At 58.7% G+C, this 15,189-nt stretch overlaps 2 protein-coding genes across 2 annotated transcripts; one reads left to right on the plus strand and one right to left on the minus strand.

Moving 5' to 3' along the window:
- Positions 1-601: 601 nt before the first annotated feature.
- BESB_010890 (vacuolar sorting protein 9 (vps9) domain-containing protein) lies at positions 602-4,842 on the minus strand (the record flags this gene model as incomplete). Its single annotated transcript, XM_029359843.1, has 2 exons — positions 602-2,402; positions 2,477-4,842. 2 exons carry the CDS (start codon positions 4,840-4,842, stop codon positions 602-604), a joined length of 4,167 nt encoding a protein of 1,388 aa, XP_029222756.1.
- A 3,575-nt stretch (positions 4,843-8,417) lies between these two features.
- On the plus strand, positions 8,418-14,003 carry BESB_010900 (putative translocation protein sec62; the record flags this gene model as incomplete). The annotated part of the gene is made up of 11 exons (XM_029359844.1): positions 8,418-8,438; positions 8,675-8,752; positions 9,225-9,416; positions 10,094-10,130; positions 10,718-10,857; positions 11,103-11,183; positions 11,588-11,783; positions 12,287-12,394; positions 12,806-12,913; positions 13,349-13,446; positions 13,887-14,003. 11 exons carry the CDS (start codon positions 8,418-8,420, stop codon positions 14,001-14,003), a joined length of 1,176 nt encoding a protein of 391 aa, XP_029222757.1.
- Positions 14,004-15,189: the final 1,186 nt, after the last annotated feature.

Here is a 15,189-nt window from a genome sequence, read left to right on the forward strand (position 1 = left end):
ACCAGGAAGCACGTCCTAAACCGGGTGAGAGAAGAGCGCGCGCGAGACGCGAGAGTGCGCAGAACGCAAAACGGAGATACGCGGATCAGGTATACTCTCTTCAGAGGAGACGTGCCCCCCTTTGTGTATCCACGCCTATACACGCCACGTGTGCATCTACCTCACCGCACTGTGCCTTTTCTTGCATTCGCCGCGCAACCCTCGTGGTGTTCCCCCTCGAAAGCAGCATATGGAGCGAGCGTCTCGGGTCTCTTCCAGCGAGGTTAGGGTCGCGCGAGGCGGGGGGGAGTCTGCGAATCTCCTCGATCGCTGCTCTTCGCCGAAGACGCGGAAACGACAGTAGACACGCCACCCACGCCCTCCTCTTTGGCTCATCTCCCGCGTACACAGGCAATCATAAATATATAAAAAAATATATATATCCAGTTATATATGGAGTTGATATGTGTCGTTGGAAAGCAGCAGCTCAGCCGCCCAGATAGCGAGAGCCAGAAGCGACGCATGCATTTGCGCGAACCCGCCCGGAGCGCGGCTTCAGCCGAGGCCCTTCTACGGACGAATCTCTAATTCCGAAACAGATCTCCACTGGTTCCCTACGCCCCTACGAAACCGCCTCTTTCTTTTCTTCTTCAAGCATTCTGGCGACTTCGTGGAGGATTCGCGCCATTTCCTTGTACTCCGTCAGCAGCGCCTCCACTTCGCCGAGTTTCAGCTCTGTGCTCGCAGCCTCTCCGAAGGAAAGGGGGAGGCTGCGAATCTCCTCCGCGATCGCGCTGCGCTTCGCCGTTTGCGTCTCTGCAGCTGCGTCCTCTCCGCGCCCGAAGGACGACGAGGAGGCAGCCGAGAGGTGCTCCAGCGTGGAGAGCGCAGAGGCCGCCGCCGCGAGAGCTGCCGGTGTGACGCCCGCGAACTCTTCTTTTCCTCCGCCTCCCCCTCCTGTCTCCTCGCTCCGCTCAGTTGGGCGCCGCGCGTCGAGCCGTTCTTCCGCAGTCGCGTTGACTTTCTGTCGGACACGGCCATCGCGCTGCAGGTCCTCCTCTGGGCTCAGTTTCTCTCGGGTTCGTTCAGCGTCTCGTCCTGGCGCGTCTCCCCCCGCGACGTGTCTATGTTTTTTCTCCTGCAGCTCCTCCTCGCGCTGCTGGCGGTCGTACTCGAGCTCCGCTTGCGCCATTTTCTCGCGGTACATCTCGTCGCTGACTTCGTTCAGCGAGACGCCGGGCTTCCCCAGCATTTTCACAAACTCGACGGCCGAGCAGAAGTGCGTGAAGAAGTAGGCCTCCTCGCTCACGAGGCGCGACGGGTGGCGGAAGAAAGAGATGAACTGAATATGCGAGTGCAGCGCGCCCGGCTTGGCCTGAATGAGCGTGTAGATGAGCAGGGGCAACAGGTCGTCGGCCGCGGGCGGCGTGGAACAGCCCGAGGCCTTCCGCGCCGAGTCGAGAACGGCGATGATCACCCGGCAGCAGTTGAGAATCAGCACGAGTTTGTCGCGCGGCGACCGCATCTTGTCGAGGCGCTCAATCTCGCGCGCGCCGAGAGCGAGCGCGGACGCGTTGGGGAGCGGCGGGACCTCGAGGTGGCGGAACTCGATCCAGGCCGCGAGGCAGTGAAGTTTCTTCTTCAGCGCCGCGTTCTCGGCGCGGTCTTCCTCGGTCTCGCGGAACAAAACCGCATGCAGCTTCTGCAGCACGAAGCGCTCGAGTCCCTCCATCACCTGCTGGCGATCGACCTCAGTCTTCGCGGCGGAGGCGAAGACCTCGGCGCGCAAGAGCGCGGCCTGCACCTGCGAAAGGAACGGGTGGATACGAGCTGCGGCCTCGGCGCGAGACAAATTCGTGGGAAAAAACTCCACGAATCGCTTCACAGACGCCACTACCGCTGAGCACGAAGGATGCTTCAGCCGATCCAGAAACACGTTGTACGGCGTGCGCGGCTTCGCAGCCCCCGAGCTCCCTGGCCCCGATAGCTTAGAGTTCGCCCCAGGGGGCGGCGGAGGCGGAGGCGACGCCGCGCCCGCCGCCGCAGACGAGGCGGAGGCAGCCGCACGCGGCGAAGAAGGCCGCGCAGGCTGCGGAGACTTGCCTTCAGACGAACCGCTCGCCGGAGGAGCGGAAGCCACATCGCGGGCCTTCTCTCTCTCTCGTCCCGGGTTCTTGTCCGACACACTGCTCAGGCTCCCTGCCGCGCCTCTTTCGTCCTTCGCCTCCTTCGTGCTGCCTCCTCCGTCGCCCCCCCTGTCTTCGCCGAGCAGCTTGTGCTCGTGTCCCGCGCCGGCCGCCCCGCCCGTGCCCGCCACACCGTTGGGAGACGCAGCCCCCCCCCGGCTGTCTCTCTTCTGGGCTCCTGGCTCCGCTGCTGCGCCTCCAGGAGGCGCTCGAACTCCGTCGTGGCCTCGGCAGAGGCTGCAGCGCTCGACGACGACAGGTCGCCGGCGGAGTCGGCAAGCCCCGGCGCGGCGTCTGCGCCGCTCTCGCACAGCTCGTCCTCCCGCAGCTCCTCTCGCCCGCGGCTCTCCTGCTTCGCATTGCGAAAGCCCGGGATGCCAAAGTTCAGCGCGCGAAAGAGAAACCGCGAAGCTCCGACGCCGCTCGCGGCTGGAGCCGACGGAGACGCGGTCGCGTCTCCCCGGCCCCTGGCGGACCACGCCGAGCCCCAGCCGAAGCCCGCGGAGGTCGCGGGGGGCGCGGAGACCGGCTGGGACGCAGCGGAGTTCTGTTGAACTTGCTGCAGGAACCGACGACTCTCTTGGTCGTCGGGATGCATCAGCGTCGAGAGCATCATCTGCGCCTCCGCGTCGCCGACCATGACCAGCCGCCGCCGCGCTCCCGAGAGAGGCGACGCGGAAGACGACGCGGACGAAGCCTCCGCAGGCGCGTTGCCAGCGGACGGAGAGGGAGAAGCAGAGAGAGAGAGAGACGGAGACGGAGATGGAGAGGCGGCCGAGGTCGACGACGCGACCGCCGCGCCTGCCGAAGCCGCGAGCTCAGATGAAGGCGCTGAGGCGTCAGCCAGGGACGAAGAGTCCGCCTGGCCTGAGACATGCAGTTTTGGAGTCTCCACAACCGGCTGGGAGGTCGCATTGGCACTGCCTTCGCGTCTCCCTTCCTCCTCTTCGAGCTGGAGATCTTGCTCCTCTTCTCTGCCCTCTTCGCACTGCGGAGGCGAAAACGCAGAGGCGAGCAACGACGCGGACATTGCCAGCGAGGCCTCCTCGAAGGCAGCAGGCGCCTCCCTCCCTCTCTCTCCGTGCTCGCCTTCGCTGCCCTCGCTCCCGCGATCTCCTCCTCTCTTCGCTCCATCTGCCAAGTCGCCCGCCTCTTCCGCCGCGAGCCGCGAGTCTCGCGCCTCTGCTGCAGCCCTCAGAGGAGAGAGGGTAGAGGAGAAAGAGGAAGGCGACTTGCCGCAGAAGTCTGAGGCTCCTCGTCCATGCGCGTCGCCCGAAGAACGAGGCGAGGTGACCAGCAGCAGACTGCCGCGTCCTGTGGAGGGGCTGAGGCGCGACGGAGGAACGCTCACCGAGCGCGAGGAAGACGAAGAGGTGCAAAGCGACGCGCTGGAGAGCGCTGCAGGCGGACGCGAAAAAGGAGACGTCGAGCGGCTGCCCAAACCGCCCGGACTGGGCTCTGAGGCCTGTGGCTTCTCGTCGCCTTCCTGCACCTTCAGGTCCTCAACCTCCTCGCCGTCTTTCTTCCATTCCTGTTCCTCCTGCCATTCTGTCTTTCCTGCTTGTTCCTCCCTGCGTGACTCTGCCTCTTCGTCCTCCTGCGCGCGATGCGCTCGAGCGTGTCTCTCTCCTTCACTTCCCTCTCCGGTTGCTCCGTCCCTCACGGGTCTCGCCGGCGCGTCAGCTCGCTTCTCAGCCTCGAACTCGCGCATGCGCTCGCCTGGGTGCCAGTCTTCCGCTGACTTCTCGCTCCCGTCTCGGCAGAGCTCGCCTCCCAGCGCAGGCTCAGGCGCGAGAAGGCCTCCGCATAGACCCTGCGCCTCGCCGCTGGCGGGCGAGGCGCGCCCGCAGTCGGTGCCCCCCGGGGCGTCTCCCGAGGCAGCGGCCGCCCGCTGATCGGCAGCGAAGAAGTCACCCGCGGCGAAGGCAGCTTCCTCGCCGTCGCGACGCGACACACAGACCGAGGAGTGACCTGAGGACGACGCCGCGGAGGACGGAAACAAAGAGGGCGTCCTGGGCTGCACACGCCCCTCGCTGTTGCAAGGCGAAAACCCCTTGTTGAAATCGGCAACCGCAGCCGTCTCGCAGGAAGACGCGTGCGTCCACGGAGAGAAGGCGTCGTCCTTCAAGGGGCTTCCGTTGGGCTCGCGCCCTGTCTCTCCCTCGGGCGCCCAAGGCGCGCCTCTGGGGCGCCAGGGGTCCACGGGCTCTGAGTGCGGTCGGAGGGGCTCCGGAGCCGCAGCCTGTCGCCCGGCGCGCACGTCTGCGCGCAGCGAGGCGGGAGGTGAGCGGGAGACAAACGCGCCGGCGGCGTTCTGCGGTGTCCCGCTCGCAGCATCGGACGCCGGCAAAGGATTGACGTCGTCCTCGAACGCCGCCCAAACCGACGCCGGCGAGGCGAGCGCATTCTTCTTTGCGCTGCAGGCGAAGAGGGCTCCGCCGGGCTTTGCGAGCGACCCTGCGGAGGGAGAAAATGTAGAAGGATGCAACGCGTCCAGCGAGGCTTGGGAGACGGGAGGCAGGTCAGAGGCCGCACCCGAAGAGGCCTTCTGACCTGCAGGTGAGAGGAACTGCGGGGTCTCCGTGAAAAGATCGTCTCTCTCTTCTCTGTGATGCGCCGCCGGGAGAGACCTCGAGCTGGCGCCGCCGAGATGGAGAGTCGCTAAGCGCCCCTCCATCTTCTTGACTTCTCCTGGCTCTCCTCCTCGCGTTCGGCTGCGCGATTCTCTCTCAAGCTGCCTATAAATCAGTTCCCCGGGGTTCTCACGGGCTCAATCTGCATTTCCATGGTCCCCCCACTCGACGTCTTCCGATCCGCCTTTCGCTGCGTGCGCTGACGCAGCCCTCCAGCGAAAACTCGAATCGAGTGCGACTGAGCTGCGACGCAGCAAAGCCGAGAAGACAGAGAACAAGAAAACGAACTGAGGGATCCCTCCGGCGACCCCCGGCTGGGAGACGAGTCAATCCAAAAACTAACGCGCCGGCGGCGCGACGACGATGACGCAGGCCGACGCTGCCGCAGAGACGAAGACAGACGGGAGCCAAGCAAGAGAGAGGCGACAAATTGACAGATACAAAGAGAAGAAGACTAGACTCAAGAGAGACGTTCGTTCTTCAAGGAGGACGCCACCACTGGAAGAGCAAGCTAGGCGACGGCGACAGGAGAGATCTCCCTCGGGCACGGAAGAGAAAAGGAGCCTTGGATGGAGTTTCCTCCGCTGCCAAAACAGAGAAGTCACCTGAGCGAGCCAGCGTTACTGGAAAGCTGTGTTTCTTCCCTTCTCTTTCGTCGTCTTCGGAGCATGCGCGAGTAAGACGAGAAAGAAAGAAATGCAGCCGTGGAGGGCGCCGAAAGAGCAGGTAGCAGACAAATGCGCGACCGGGACAAAAAATGTGCGCACGTGAGGGCAGAACGCTCACACTCGGTTGGAAACAGCAAACCGTACGCAAAAGGCTGAGCTGGCTCGCCGAAAAAAGGGAGAAAAGCAAACAGCGCATCACACAAAGAAAAGACAAGCGCAGGAAGCCGCTGATGACGGCTGGAAAAGCCTAGTCCGCGGGCACGGCAGGGAGCGTTCAGGCAGCGAAGATTCGACGCCTAAACAAGCAGACGCTTAGTCGAGAGAGCGAAGCGGCGATAGAGAATGAAGAATCGCTTCTCTCGTTGCCAGGTGAAATACGAAGGTTCTTTTCTAGAAAATACTTGGGACGAACATGCGTCAGCCAAGCGCGGCGTCAGCGCAGCCAACGGCTGTGTAGCTGCGCCCCGGCTAGGGCTCGCACTGACATGCGCCTTCCCGACCTTTTCGTTGTTCTGCATGCAAGTATAGGAAAAACCCGAAGCCTCATTGAGCCTCCTTCCCCCTGGTTCCTAAACTGCCCCCACGTACGCGAAAACTCAAACAGAAAACATTTAATACGAATAAGTATGCGTAGGTGTAGTTTCGTAGTTGTGCTGGCGCACGAGACCGCAGTGTGCATCTGTGAGTTTGCCAGCAGGCGCGATTTGACAGGAAGTGACGAGATGGGGCAGCTGTAGGCGGCGGCACTTCGCAGACGAGGCCTCGCCAGAGAGCCTGCTTCCTCCGGCTTCAGAGGCTGTCAAAGTCTCTTGATATGCTTCCTGCAGGGAGCAGCTCCCCCGGACTCGCGTGTGTCTGATGCACCGCGATGTGCGCGAAAAAATCCTCAGGCTCCGACCTAGAGCCCACGATGTGAAAACATGTCTTAGGCGTGCATCTTTCAGAGAAGTAGACACGCACTCTAGAGATGCCTACATCTCCAAGGGTATGGAAGCCCTCCTGCTCTCGAGCGACGCCTTACGCCCCAGAAACCCCAGAAAGGCGACTTCTCAAGCCGAGCCCACGAGCCGTTCTCACACACTACAGGAGAAATTGATTGTCATCAGGATGAATAGAGACTCTAGCGTTCCTCTTGCAACTGGCGTTCCTTTTTTGCGCGCAAGTTTTGAGATGACGGCGGAGACAGAGATCCGCCGGCGTACACCAGCAAGCAGCATACTTACCATTGTGTGGCAAGAGGAATCTACTCTCCAGCGGCCTTCAAATCCGCATGGAAAGCGTGTGTTGCACGGCAGCGCTTGCGGAAGCGCTCGTGGACACATTTACGCGCTGCTGGTCTATGCGCTTACCTCTTCGCATCATCAACACCATAGAAGCGCAGGCATGTGTATATGTGTAGATATATAAGTGGCTGACGCGGTTCATGTTTTCTCGGGTGGCTCGCACCCTGGTCCTGCCCCTCCTCCCTTTTTGCTTTTGTGTCTGTCGTCTTTTTGCTTGGTGGCTTCGGCTTTCCCTTGCGCTGGCGCACGCGTCGAGCAAAGCGAGGGCGAGACAGCGTGTGCCTGTTTGCCGGTGCACTGCGCTACGGAGCACAATTTAAGCTCCAGAGATGGAAGTGGCCTTTCTCCTGGCTCGCTGCGCACCATGGGAGAGACCGAGCAGAAAATACTTGAAACAGGGGCTTTTGCGGTTCGCCGTCCCGAGCTGGTGGGCGCCGCGGCCTTGTACTTGCACTGCTCTCTACGTTTGAACCCGAACCTGCACGCGAGAGGTGTGAGGCAACAATGTGGAGAAACAGCTGTGTGAGATCAGTCCTTTCGAAAACAGAAAAACTTTCCAGCCACGTCCTAGAGGCTGCGCGGGCTGTCGGACTTCAACCTGCGTCCGCTGCGTCTGCAGGCCAGTCTCCTTGAGGCGGTAGTGGCGGGCGCCCGTCGGAGGGACTGCGCCCGAAGGCTGGTGAGCCTTTCGTGGGAATCCAAATGTCCCGCTCCACCCCCCTCGACTATCCTGGAGAGAGATCTTCTTTGTCGGGGTCCGTTTTTCTCCGTTTTTGTGCCTGTCAAGCTTCTGCGGCTAACCGCCACCGCGAAAAGGTGCGACAGCACCGCGCCTTGAAGGCGGAGAGGGCCGGGCTCGAGCCGCGCGAAAAAACGCGCCGGGAGGGTCAGCTGTCTTCGCGTCATGCGTCCTTTTCTTCCGGACGAGAGAGACAGGAGACCGAATTTCGCGTTCGCCCCTAAAGCTCTCTTTCTTCCTCTTTCCAACGCAGGAAGCGTTTTCTTTTCGTGCGACGGCGCTGTCTGTCTGTCTGTCTGTCGCAGAACCGTCTTCTTCTGCGGTTCAAAAACGCGCCGCGGTCTGTGGTACAAAATTATCTCTGCCGCCCCTCTCTCGGTTTCTTTCCGTGTCTTTCGCCTTTGGTTTTCGAGTGTCTTCTTCTCTTCCGCCAGCCTGCAGCGCGCTCTCGCGCCTTCCTGCGTATTTCGAGCCGTTCCGTCTTTGGCGCCTTCTTGAGGTCGGGCGCGCCCGCAGTCCTGTCTCGTTTGTCTTTCGTGTTTCAGTTGCCCTTCTCTCTCTTCCTTGCTCAGTTTTTCGGGTGTTTCTCACGAAGTCCCCGCCTCGTCTTCAGTGTATCACGGCAGCTACGATCCTCTGCGTGAGAAGCGGGACGTAGAGCTGCCCGATCTGCGCCGCAGTGTCTCCAGTCCTGTAGGCATCCCCTTCTCGGTTAAGTTTCTGTGTGGCTTTTTTTCTTCGCCGTGATATCCACTGTGTGGTCGCGTTTTCTTTCCCTCATCGTTCGCTTCGTCGCGCTTCCCTCGTGCCTCCGTCCTTCCCCTGTTTTTCTTCTTCGCCGATCTGGGACCGACCTTCGCACTCTCTCCGCACGCGCAGGGAGAGACACAGCGCGTATCTTGTTGTAAAAGATCTCTGAATTCGAAAAAATGAGGAATCCGGCTCCGCAGGTGAGAAATGAGACGTACTGACTCCTTGACGGAGTTCACACCCTCTATCCTTTCACTCCCTTTTTCGCTTTTCCTCTCGCTTTGTGGGGATCCTCCTCGCGCCGATCGCCCAGCGGTTTCCCTCCGAAACTCACGCGCCTGCGTTCGCGCATGCTTCATCTCCGTTGCGAGAAGACTAGTTTTGCTTCTCGCTCGACTCGCTTGGAGCGTATGCGTGCGTTTGCGTCTTGCCTCAGCAACACTGGAATGAGCCTCTGGCTCGGGTCATGGACGTCGTCCTCAACTGCACGATTCGCTTCAAGACTGCTGCTGAGGTTCGGCTCCAACTTATAAAAAAACGGATGACGAATCGCATTTTTCGCCCTCTATTCAGCAGCTAGGGAGAGAGAAAGATAGGGGAGGGGGCGGAGAAGGCACAGGAAGCACAGAGGGCGAAAGCCCGGCTGACTCACAGTCCCTCTATCGGCGCCAGAAGGCAGTTCGGATATACTGGTAGCCAGCTGACTGTCTCTCGGCGTCTTTAGGTCTCCTTTGGCTTCGCGATGCGCACGCCGTCTCTCCGCTCCTCTTCACCGTTTCGCTCGTTTCTTCTGCTGCAGGCACTTGTTTGACGGCTTCCCTAGCTGTTTCCGCGCTGACATCCTGTTGCTTCATTTCTTGCGCCAGACGTCTCTGCGCTGCGTATGGGCTGCTGAGTTTACATGCTCTAAGCCTCTGCGATCGGCGCGTAGAGATCACCGGCAGCACCCGCGCGCTGATGGCGTGTCCGGTCTGTTGCTTCTGCAGGTCGGGAAGCGCGCCGTCTTTTACTGCCGCGGCGAAGATCTCTTCGCGTGGATGATGGAGAATCGCGATATGCTTCAGAAGAAGCACGCCGACGCGCTCGACGGGCAGGCTTTCGAAACGTCCGAGGACGTCGCCGCCTTCTGCGACAAACTCATTCGCTTCGGCTTCATGTACCGCGCACAGTATAAGCCAGTAAGTTGAAACGAGGCTCCGCGGGCTGATACTTAATCCTGTCTCAAAGATGATCACTCCAAGTACGGTGCTAGTGATCAGACTAGCATCTGGGTAGTCGTTTTCCCTCGTCCAAAACTATAACTTCGTAATCTCAAGTGTTTGCAAGAGCGCCATAACACAATGATCTTTGCACAGTTCAACCCTGTATTTTAAATTGCAGTAGACGCGGAGATGCCGACATCCGCGAGGCCTCGCTACAGAGCGCCTCACGCATACAAGGCTCAGCATATGCAGCACATGCATGCATATACATATGTATATCTATATTCATTTGTCTGTGTCTTGGATGCTTGGGCGTAGGTCCACGATAGAGTTCCACAGCTGAGTTTTTTTTTTTTTTTAGTTTATTCTGTCGGTGATCAGACCAGAACTCTTCTGCTGGACATCAGGGCGCTGGTCTGACTTTTACGGAGGATATTCCTGTATATTTTTCAAACATATTCTTGTTGGTTCTCTCTCATAGGCGCTTAGATGCGTTTTCCTCCATCGCATCCTGCGCCGAGATGCTCTGCGTACGGATCCTCTAAGCCGTAAATGTAAGGCGGGTATGTAATTGTGTGCGAGTTCTCTCCCACTTTTTTCATCTTGGACAAGGGGTCATTTTCACGTGTTGCGTTTTCTGTTTTTTCGTGCAGATTGATGGCGTCATTGAGCAAGACGAGGAGGGCCGATGTACGTTGCACCCGGCGGCGCCTCAGCGGCTGAAGGCAGTCTTTGAAGCGGACTCGCTGAACAGGGATTCCACCTGACGCGAAAACGCGTCGAGAAATGAGAAACCAATATGTGCATGCAGACTTACGCAGAAATGCTTGCAGATATCCAGATAGACACTGACAGTGAGGTGGTGAAGCATACTTGTGGGCGTGCAGATATCCGTGTGAGCAGCACAAGGGCGGGTAATTTCAGGGGTATCCTCCTGGGCTGGAAGAGGCCACTAGGCCACGCAGTTGGAGACTGCGAGCGTAGGCGAGTCTGCGCATGCTTTGAATGTGTCTAAGGCAGCTTATCGCGTGTCGAATAGAGGTAGAGAGTTCTTCTCCGTCAGCTTTGAGGCGAGCCAACCTCTGCTCGACGCTCGGCGGCTTCTCCTTCACCTGCAGGAGAGGCGCGTGCCGATCGCCAGAGTCTAGATTTTGCCTCACTGCGCAGCAAGTCTACAGAGGGCTCAGTCGCTGCTCGGTGGTTACGTGCGCCGCGAAACGCGCGTTTCGGGTCCCTGCATTTCCCCTTTTTTTCTATTTCTTTCGGGTTTTTTCCAGTCAAGCGCCCCAAATGGCCGAAGCGTCTGGGCATGACGCCGAAGCAGACTTTTGATCCTCAGGCCTTCTACGTGGTTGTCTACGAGGGCTCCAAGTCGTGGCAGCACTTTATTCTCTTTTGCATCATCGCTGCTGTTTTGGTGAGGGTTCGCCGAGGAAGAAGGGACTGCACGCGCCTCTGCTGCCTTCAGCAGCGCATGCCTGGCTGGCTGTCTCAGCCAGCGAGTGCGCGTCCTCAGAGGCAGCATCTCCTCGCGTGGCGGGGGGTTGTGTGCCGGAGACGGGCGCACTTCCGCCTGGTGCCGTCCCTCCAGGGTGAAAACCAGCCGCATGAAGCTGCGCGTTTTGCACATTTTACGGAGTGTGGACTGCGATGCGTTTGCAGTGCGTCTGCATGTTCCCCGCCTGGCCGCTGAAGCTCAAGGTCGCCGTCTGGTATCTCTCCGTTGTGCTGCTGACGTTCATCGTAAGGAGTCGCCAGATCTTTTTTTGCGAGGCGCAGTTCGCCCTCAACCGGCGAACGTGCAGAAGCTCCCTCAGTCGAAACGCGAGGCAGTCCTGCCTGCAGGCAGCCGCTTGCTTTAACTGCATGGACAGCGAGGTCGTTATCCGCGCGCCGAGACGTGTCGCGCTCTGAGCGCAGCAGCTTGGAACAGAAGAGTTGTTTCCAGCCCGCGCAGCCCTGCAGGGAGCTGGTCCGCTGTCGCGCTGCTGAGGCGCGTAGCACGTTGTGTGATACCTTGACTAGGAGTGCAGCTGCCCCCGACTGTCCTCGCGCCTTCAGGCCTCTCCGCGACTTGTTGTCGTGCGCATGGAGGGATCTTCGCGGCGGCGACGCTGTTTTTTCTGGTTGCATGTGTCTGTGTGCAGCTCGCCCTGGTGTTTGTTCGCCTGATTCTCTTCGTGTTTTTCTGGTTCTTCGGCTACCAATTCTGGCTGCTGCCGAATCTCTTCAACGAAGACGCAGGCATCATCGACAGCTTCCTGCCCTGGATCGAGTGGGAGAGGAGCGGCGACGACTGGGCGATGTTCGCGGCCCGCATTTTCTGCGCGATCCTCACTGCCGGTAGGCCGCTCACCTTTGAAATGCTTGATTAAATTCACTATACAACATACAGTTAACGGGTTGACGGATGTAAAATCTAAAATCACTGCGGCTGATCAAACACTATAGCAACTGGATGGCAGCCTCTTGCGAGGGCACGCAGAGGACTCACAATGCGGAGGCGCTTTCACCACCCGCAGACGGGACAGGCGGGTAGCGGCGCAGCGACGGCAGAGGCTGATTGCAGCTTAGCGTCGCCCTAGATGCACCCATACGTGTGTACACATCCGCAGGCGTTTATCTATTTGCATATACATGCAGATATATATGTATATATACATATATATATGTATGGATGTGTATGTATGCATGCAAAGTGCGTACGGAGCCTGGTTCGTTGCTCTCCAGTAGGCATCTTTGCCTCGGGTCGTGCGCAGGTTTGTGAGTGGAGGTGTCTGGGCGTTTGTGGTTTCGAAATTCGCGGAGCGTCAAGGATCTGCGTCGCCTCTGTGAACTGCTTCCAGGAACGCTCTACAAACTCAGCGAGACGCACACGCCCGCGAGCGTGGCGAACTTTGCGAAGCAGTCTTTCCTCGACGTCCTCGACTGGGGCCACCAGCGGCTGGCTGCTCGTAAGTAACAGAACAGAGGAAAGCTTTGAAAAACACACTCCACGAATCGGGGACTGGAGTCGCATGCATCATATATGTCGACGGCAGATGGATCTGTCTATATAGAGTGATATAGATATGTATTTGCGTGCTTGGCTTGATCGTGTGTAGACAGAGACTGGAGATGGGGGTGGCTTTGAGCGGAGCGGTTTTCTCTCGCGAGTGTTTCCTGCAGTTTTCGTTTTGAGTTGCATTGTCGATGTGACCAGCGCCCTTTTGTTTAGACTGCGACGCCGCCGCAGCCTGGCGCGAGCTCTCTGTATGTTTGAGAAGTTGAAGTTCCTGCTGCCGTAGACTCGTGTTTTCACTTCTGGGCGCTGAGAGGTTTCGTGCCACGTCTGCGTGGTCGCTCCGCCTTTTTGACTTACGCAGCGCCTGGCGGCTACTCGAAGTACGCGTCGATCACAGACAAGCAGGAAGGCGACGAAGGCGCAACTGAAGGAGAAGAAGCCAAGGAGGGCGATGGCGAAGCCAAAACAGGTCGGCCGCGGGGAAGACCCAACTTTCAAAAGATGCGTGAAGCGATAGCGAAGGCGACACTCATGCACATTCGAATATACATACATACATTCATGGACATATATATATATATATATATATTTATGCGTGTTGGAGTGTCTGAGTGGATGATTCCTCGTTTGTGTTGTGCTTTGTCTTGATAGCAGGAGCTTCTGATTCGAGGCGTAGCCGTGTGTTGTCGCATGCATGCGTACACATGTGTGTATGATGATGCACGGATACAAATTAAGGTGCGCGGGACTATCTGCTGCAGGCAAATACATACATGCAAATACGTATATGCACATATACATATATATTTGCATGTGGCTGTACGCCTTGTTTCGTGGCGTTGGTGCGGTTGTGTTCAGTTTCCACTGAATCTCGGCGCGAGTCTCTGTGTGGGCGCTTTCTTAGGAGACGAAGAAGATTATTCGTGCCTCAAGCCTTGCGGGTTCGCGTCTTTCGAGCACCTCATGCAAGCTCGCTGCCTCGTCAACTGCACGTGCCTTCGGGTGAGGAACTTGTTCATCTGGTGAATCCCGCGCCGCTCAAGTTGTTTTTACACCATATTTACTTTGTTTTTGATGCTTGTCTGTCCTGAGTGACGCCTCTCAACCTCTCGATGTCACCTCATTTGCGCATTCGGTGGTCTTTCGTCGGGCGCTCAACGCCGACATGTGCGCGCTGTCGGCGCCTGTTTCTCGGATTCCCATTTTTCGCGCCTGCTTCTGGAGACGAAGAACCCGAGCAAGCTCTCTCTCTCTTTCGCGCTTGATGCCCAGAAGGGCACCATGCAGCTCAGTTGTGAACGCGTTTATCTCGACTGTGCTCGGTTTGCAGATCTGCAGTCTCACGTGGCAAACCCGTCCTGTGCCTCGCGCGCATTCGGGTGCACGCGGCTTGGTTCTGACTGCCTCATCCGGGTGTTTTTTCTCTGATTGGTGCTTTTCAGGATTTAGTCGAGTCGAAATGCTTCCCGGCGTGTCCGGAGGCGACTCAGGTTGCGCTCAACGAAGCTGCGCGCGACGCATGCGACGCTGAGATGAACCGGAAGAAGAAGAGACAGTGAATGTGAGGAGCGAAAAGGCTAGTGAAGCGGCGCGACGCGGACGCAGAAAAACAGGACGAGCACAGGCTGCCGGGGATCCGTTCCCCCCGTTGAAAGATGAGAGGCGGGAGGGAGGGGATTTCGGAAATGAGGAGAGCAGAGAAAACGCTTTACACGCCCGACAACGAATCTGAGACGCAGCCACGAACGCACAGGGCCGTGGAGCGCAGAACGAGTCGAAGCGCAACGCGCGGGAGATTTCCGCTCGGTAGAGCTACAGCCACGCACGGGTCGAAGTTTGAGAAGAAAACGGAGAGACGGCAGCCAAGCAGCGGAAGAGAGCTGGCGTGAGGACAGGGAAGGCGCACAAGGAACGCAATGCAGGAAAAGTCGAACCGCCGCAAGAGGCGAAGGAGGTGGGCGGTCAGAAACAGAGACATCCTCCGAAGACTCGCCTCTCTTCCCGACGGATGGCGCGCCGCGCCACTTCGGGATGGTGAATTTCTGTGCTTCGATTTGCTGCGCGTCCTTCCTCCTGTCGGTTGTTCCTGTGTTACTGAAGCACGTTCTGCTCCCTCATGTGTGTCCCTCGTTCTCTCGACTTCGCGCCGTCGTCGTCGCTGCCGGTCCTGCGTTGCCACTAACATCCTGGCTTTCACGTTTCGCCATTCACGAGTCACAAGTCGCACAGCCGCAGCCGCTAGCGGAAGGTTGGCCTTTCCAAACTGCGGCAGCGGCCTCACGCCGAGATCTCCCGCAGACGTTTTTCGCCTTTTCTGGTGCGAAGTCGCGTGAAACCTTCCTCTGCTGTGTGAGCTGCACAGGCCGCTATCTCTTCTAGGCGGAGGAATCCGCCGTTTGGGCGAAGCCTGCGCTTGCGAGCCGCGACTCGAGGTCGCCTAACCTTGTCAGTGCAGAGACTCCGACTCACAACTCGCCCAGAATATCAGAAAATAAGGCAAAACACAATTCGGCCATAGGCCGCGTGGAGTTCCACGCATTCAGCGCCGCATCTGCCCAAAGTGTGGCAGGGAGACGAGTTCCCTTATCAGGGAGCACACAGATACTTCGGTCGGCTTCGTGTGCCCCTTTTACGGCGGAGAGCTTGCACACCCACGTTCCTCAATGACATGTTGGCATCTTATCCGCAGTCATTTACATATATATATACATGGACGTAGAGATCGGCCGATTTCTTATGGATGTG

This window comes from Besnoitia besnoiti, chromosome I (genome assembly GCF_002563875.1).
Source record: "Besnoitia besnoiti strain Bb-Ger1 chromosome I, whole genome shotgun sequence".
NCBI lineage: Eukaryota > Apicomplexa > Conoidasida > Eucoccidiorida > Sarcocystidae > Besnoitia > Besnoitia besnoiti.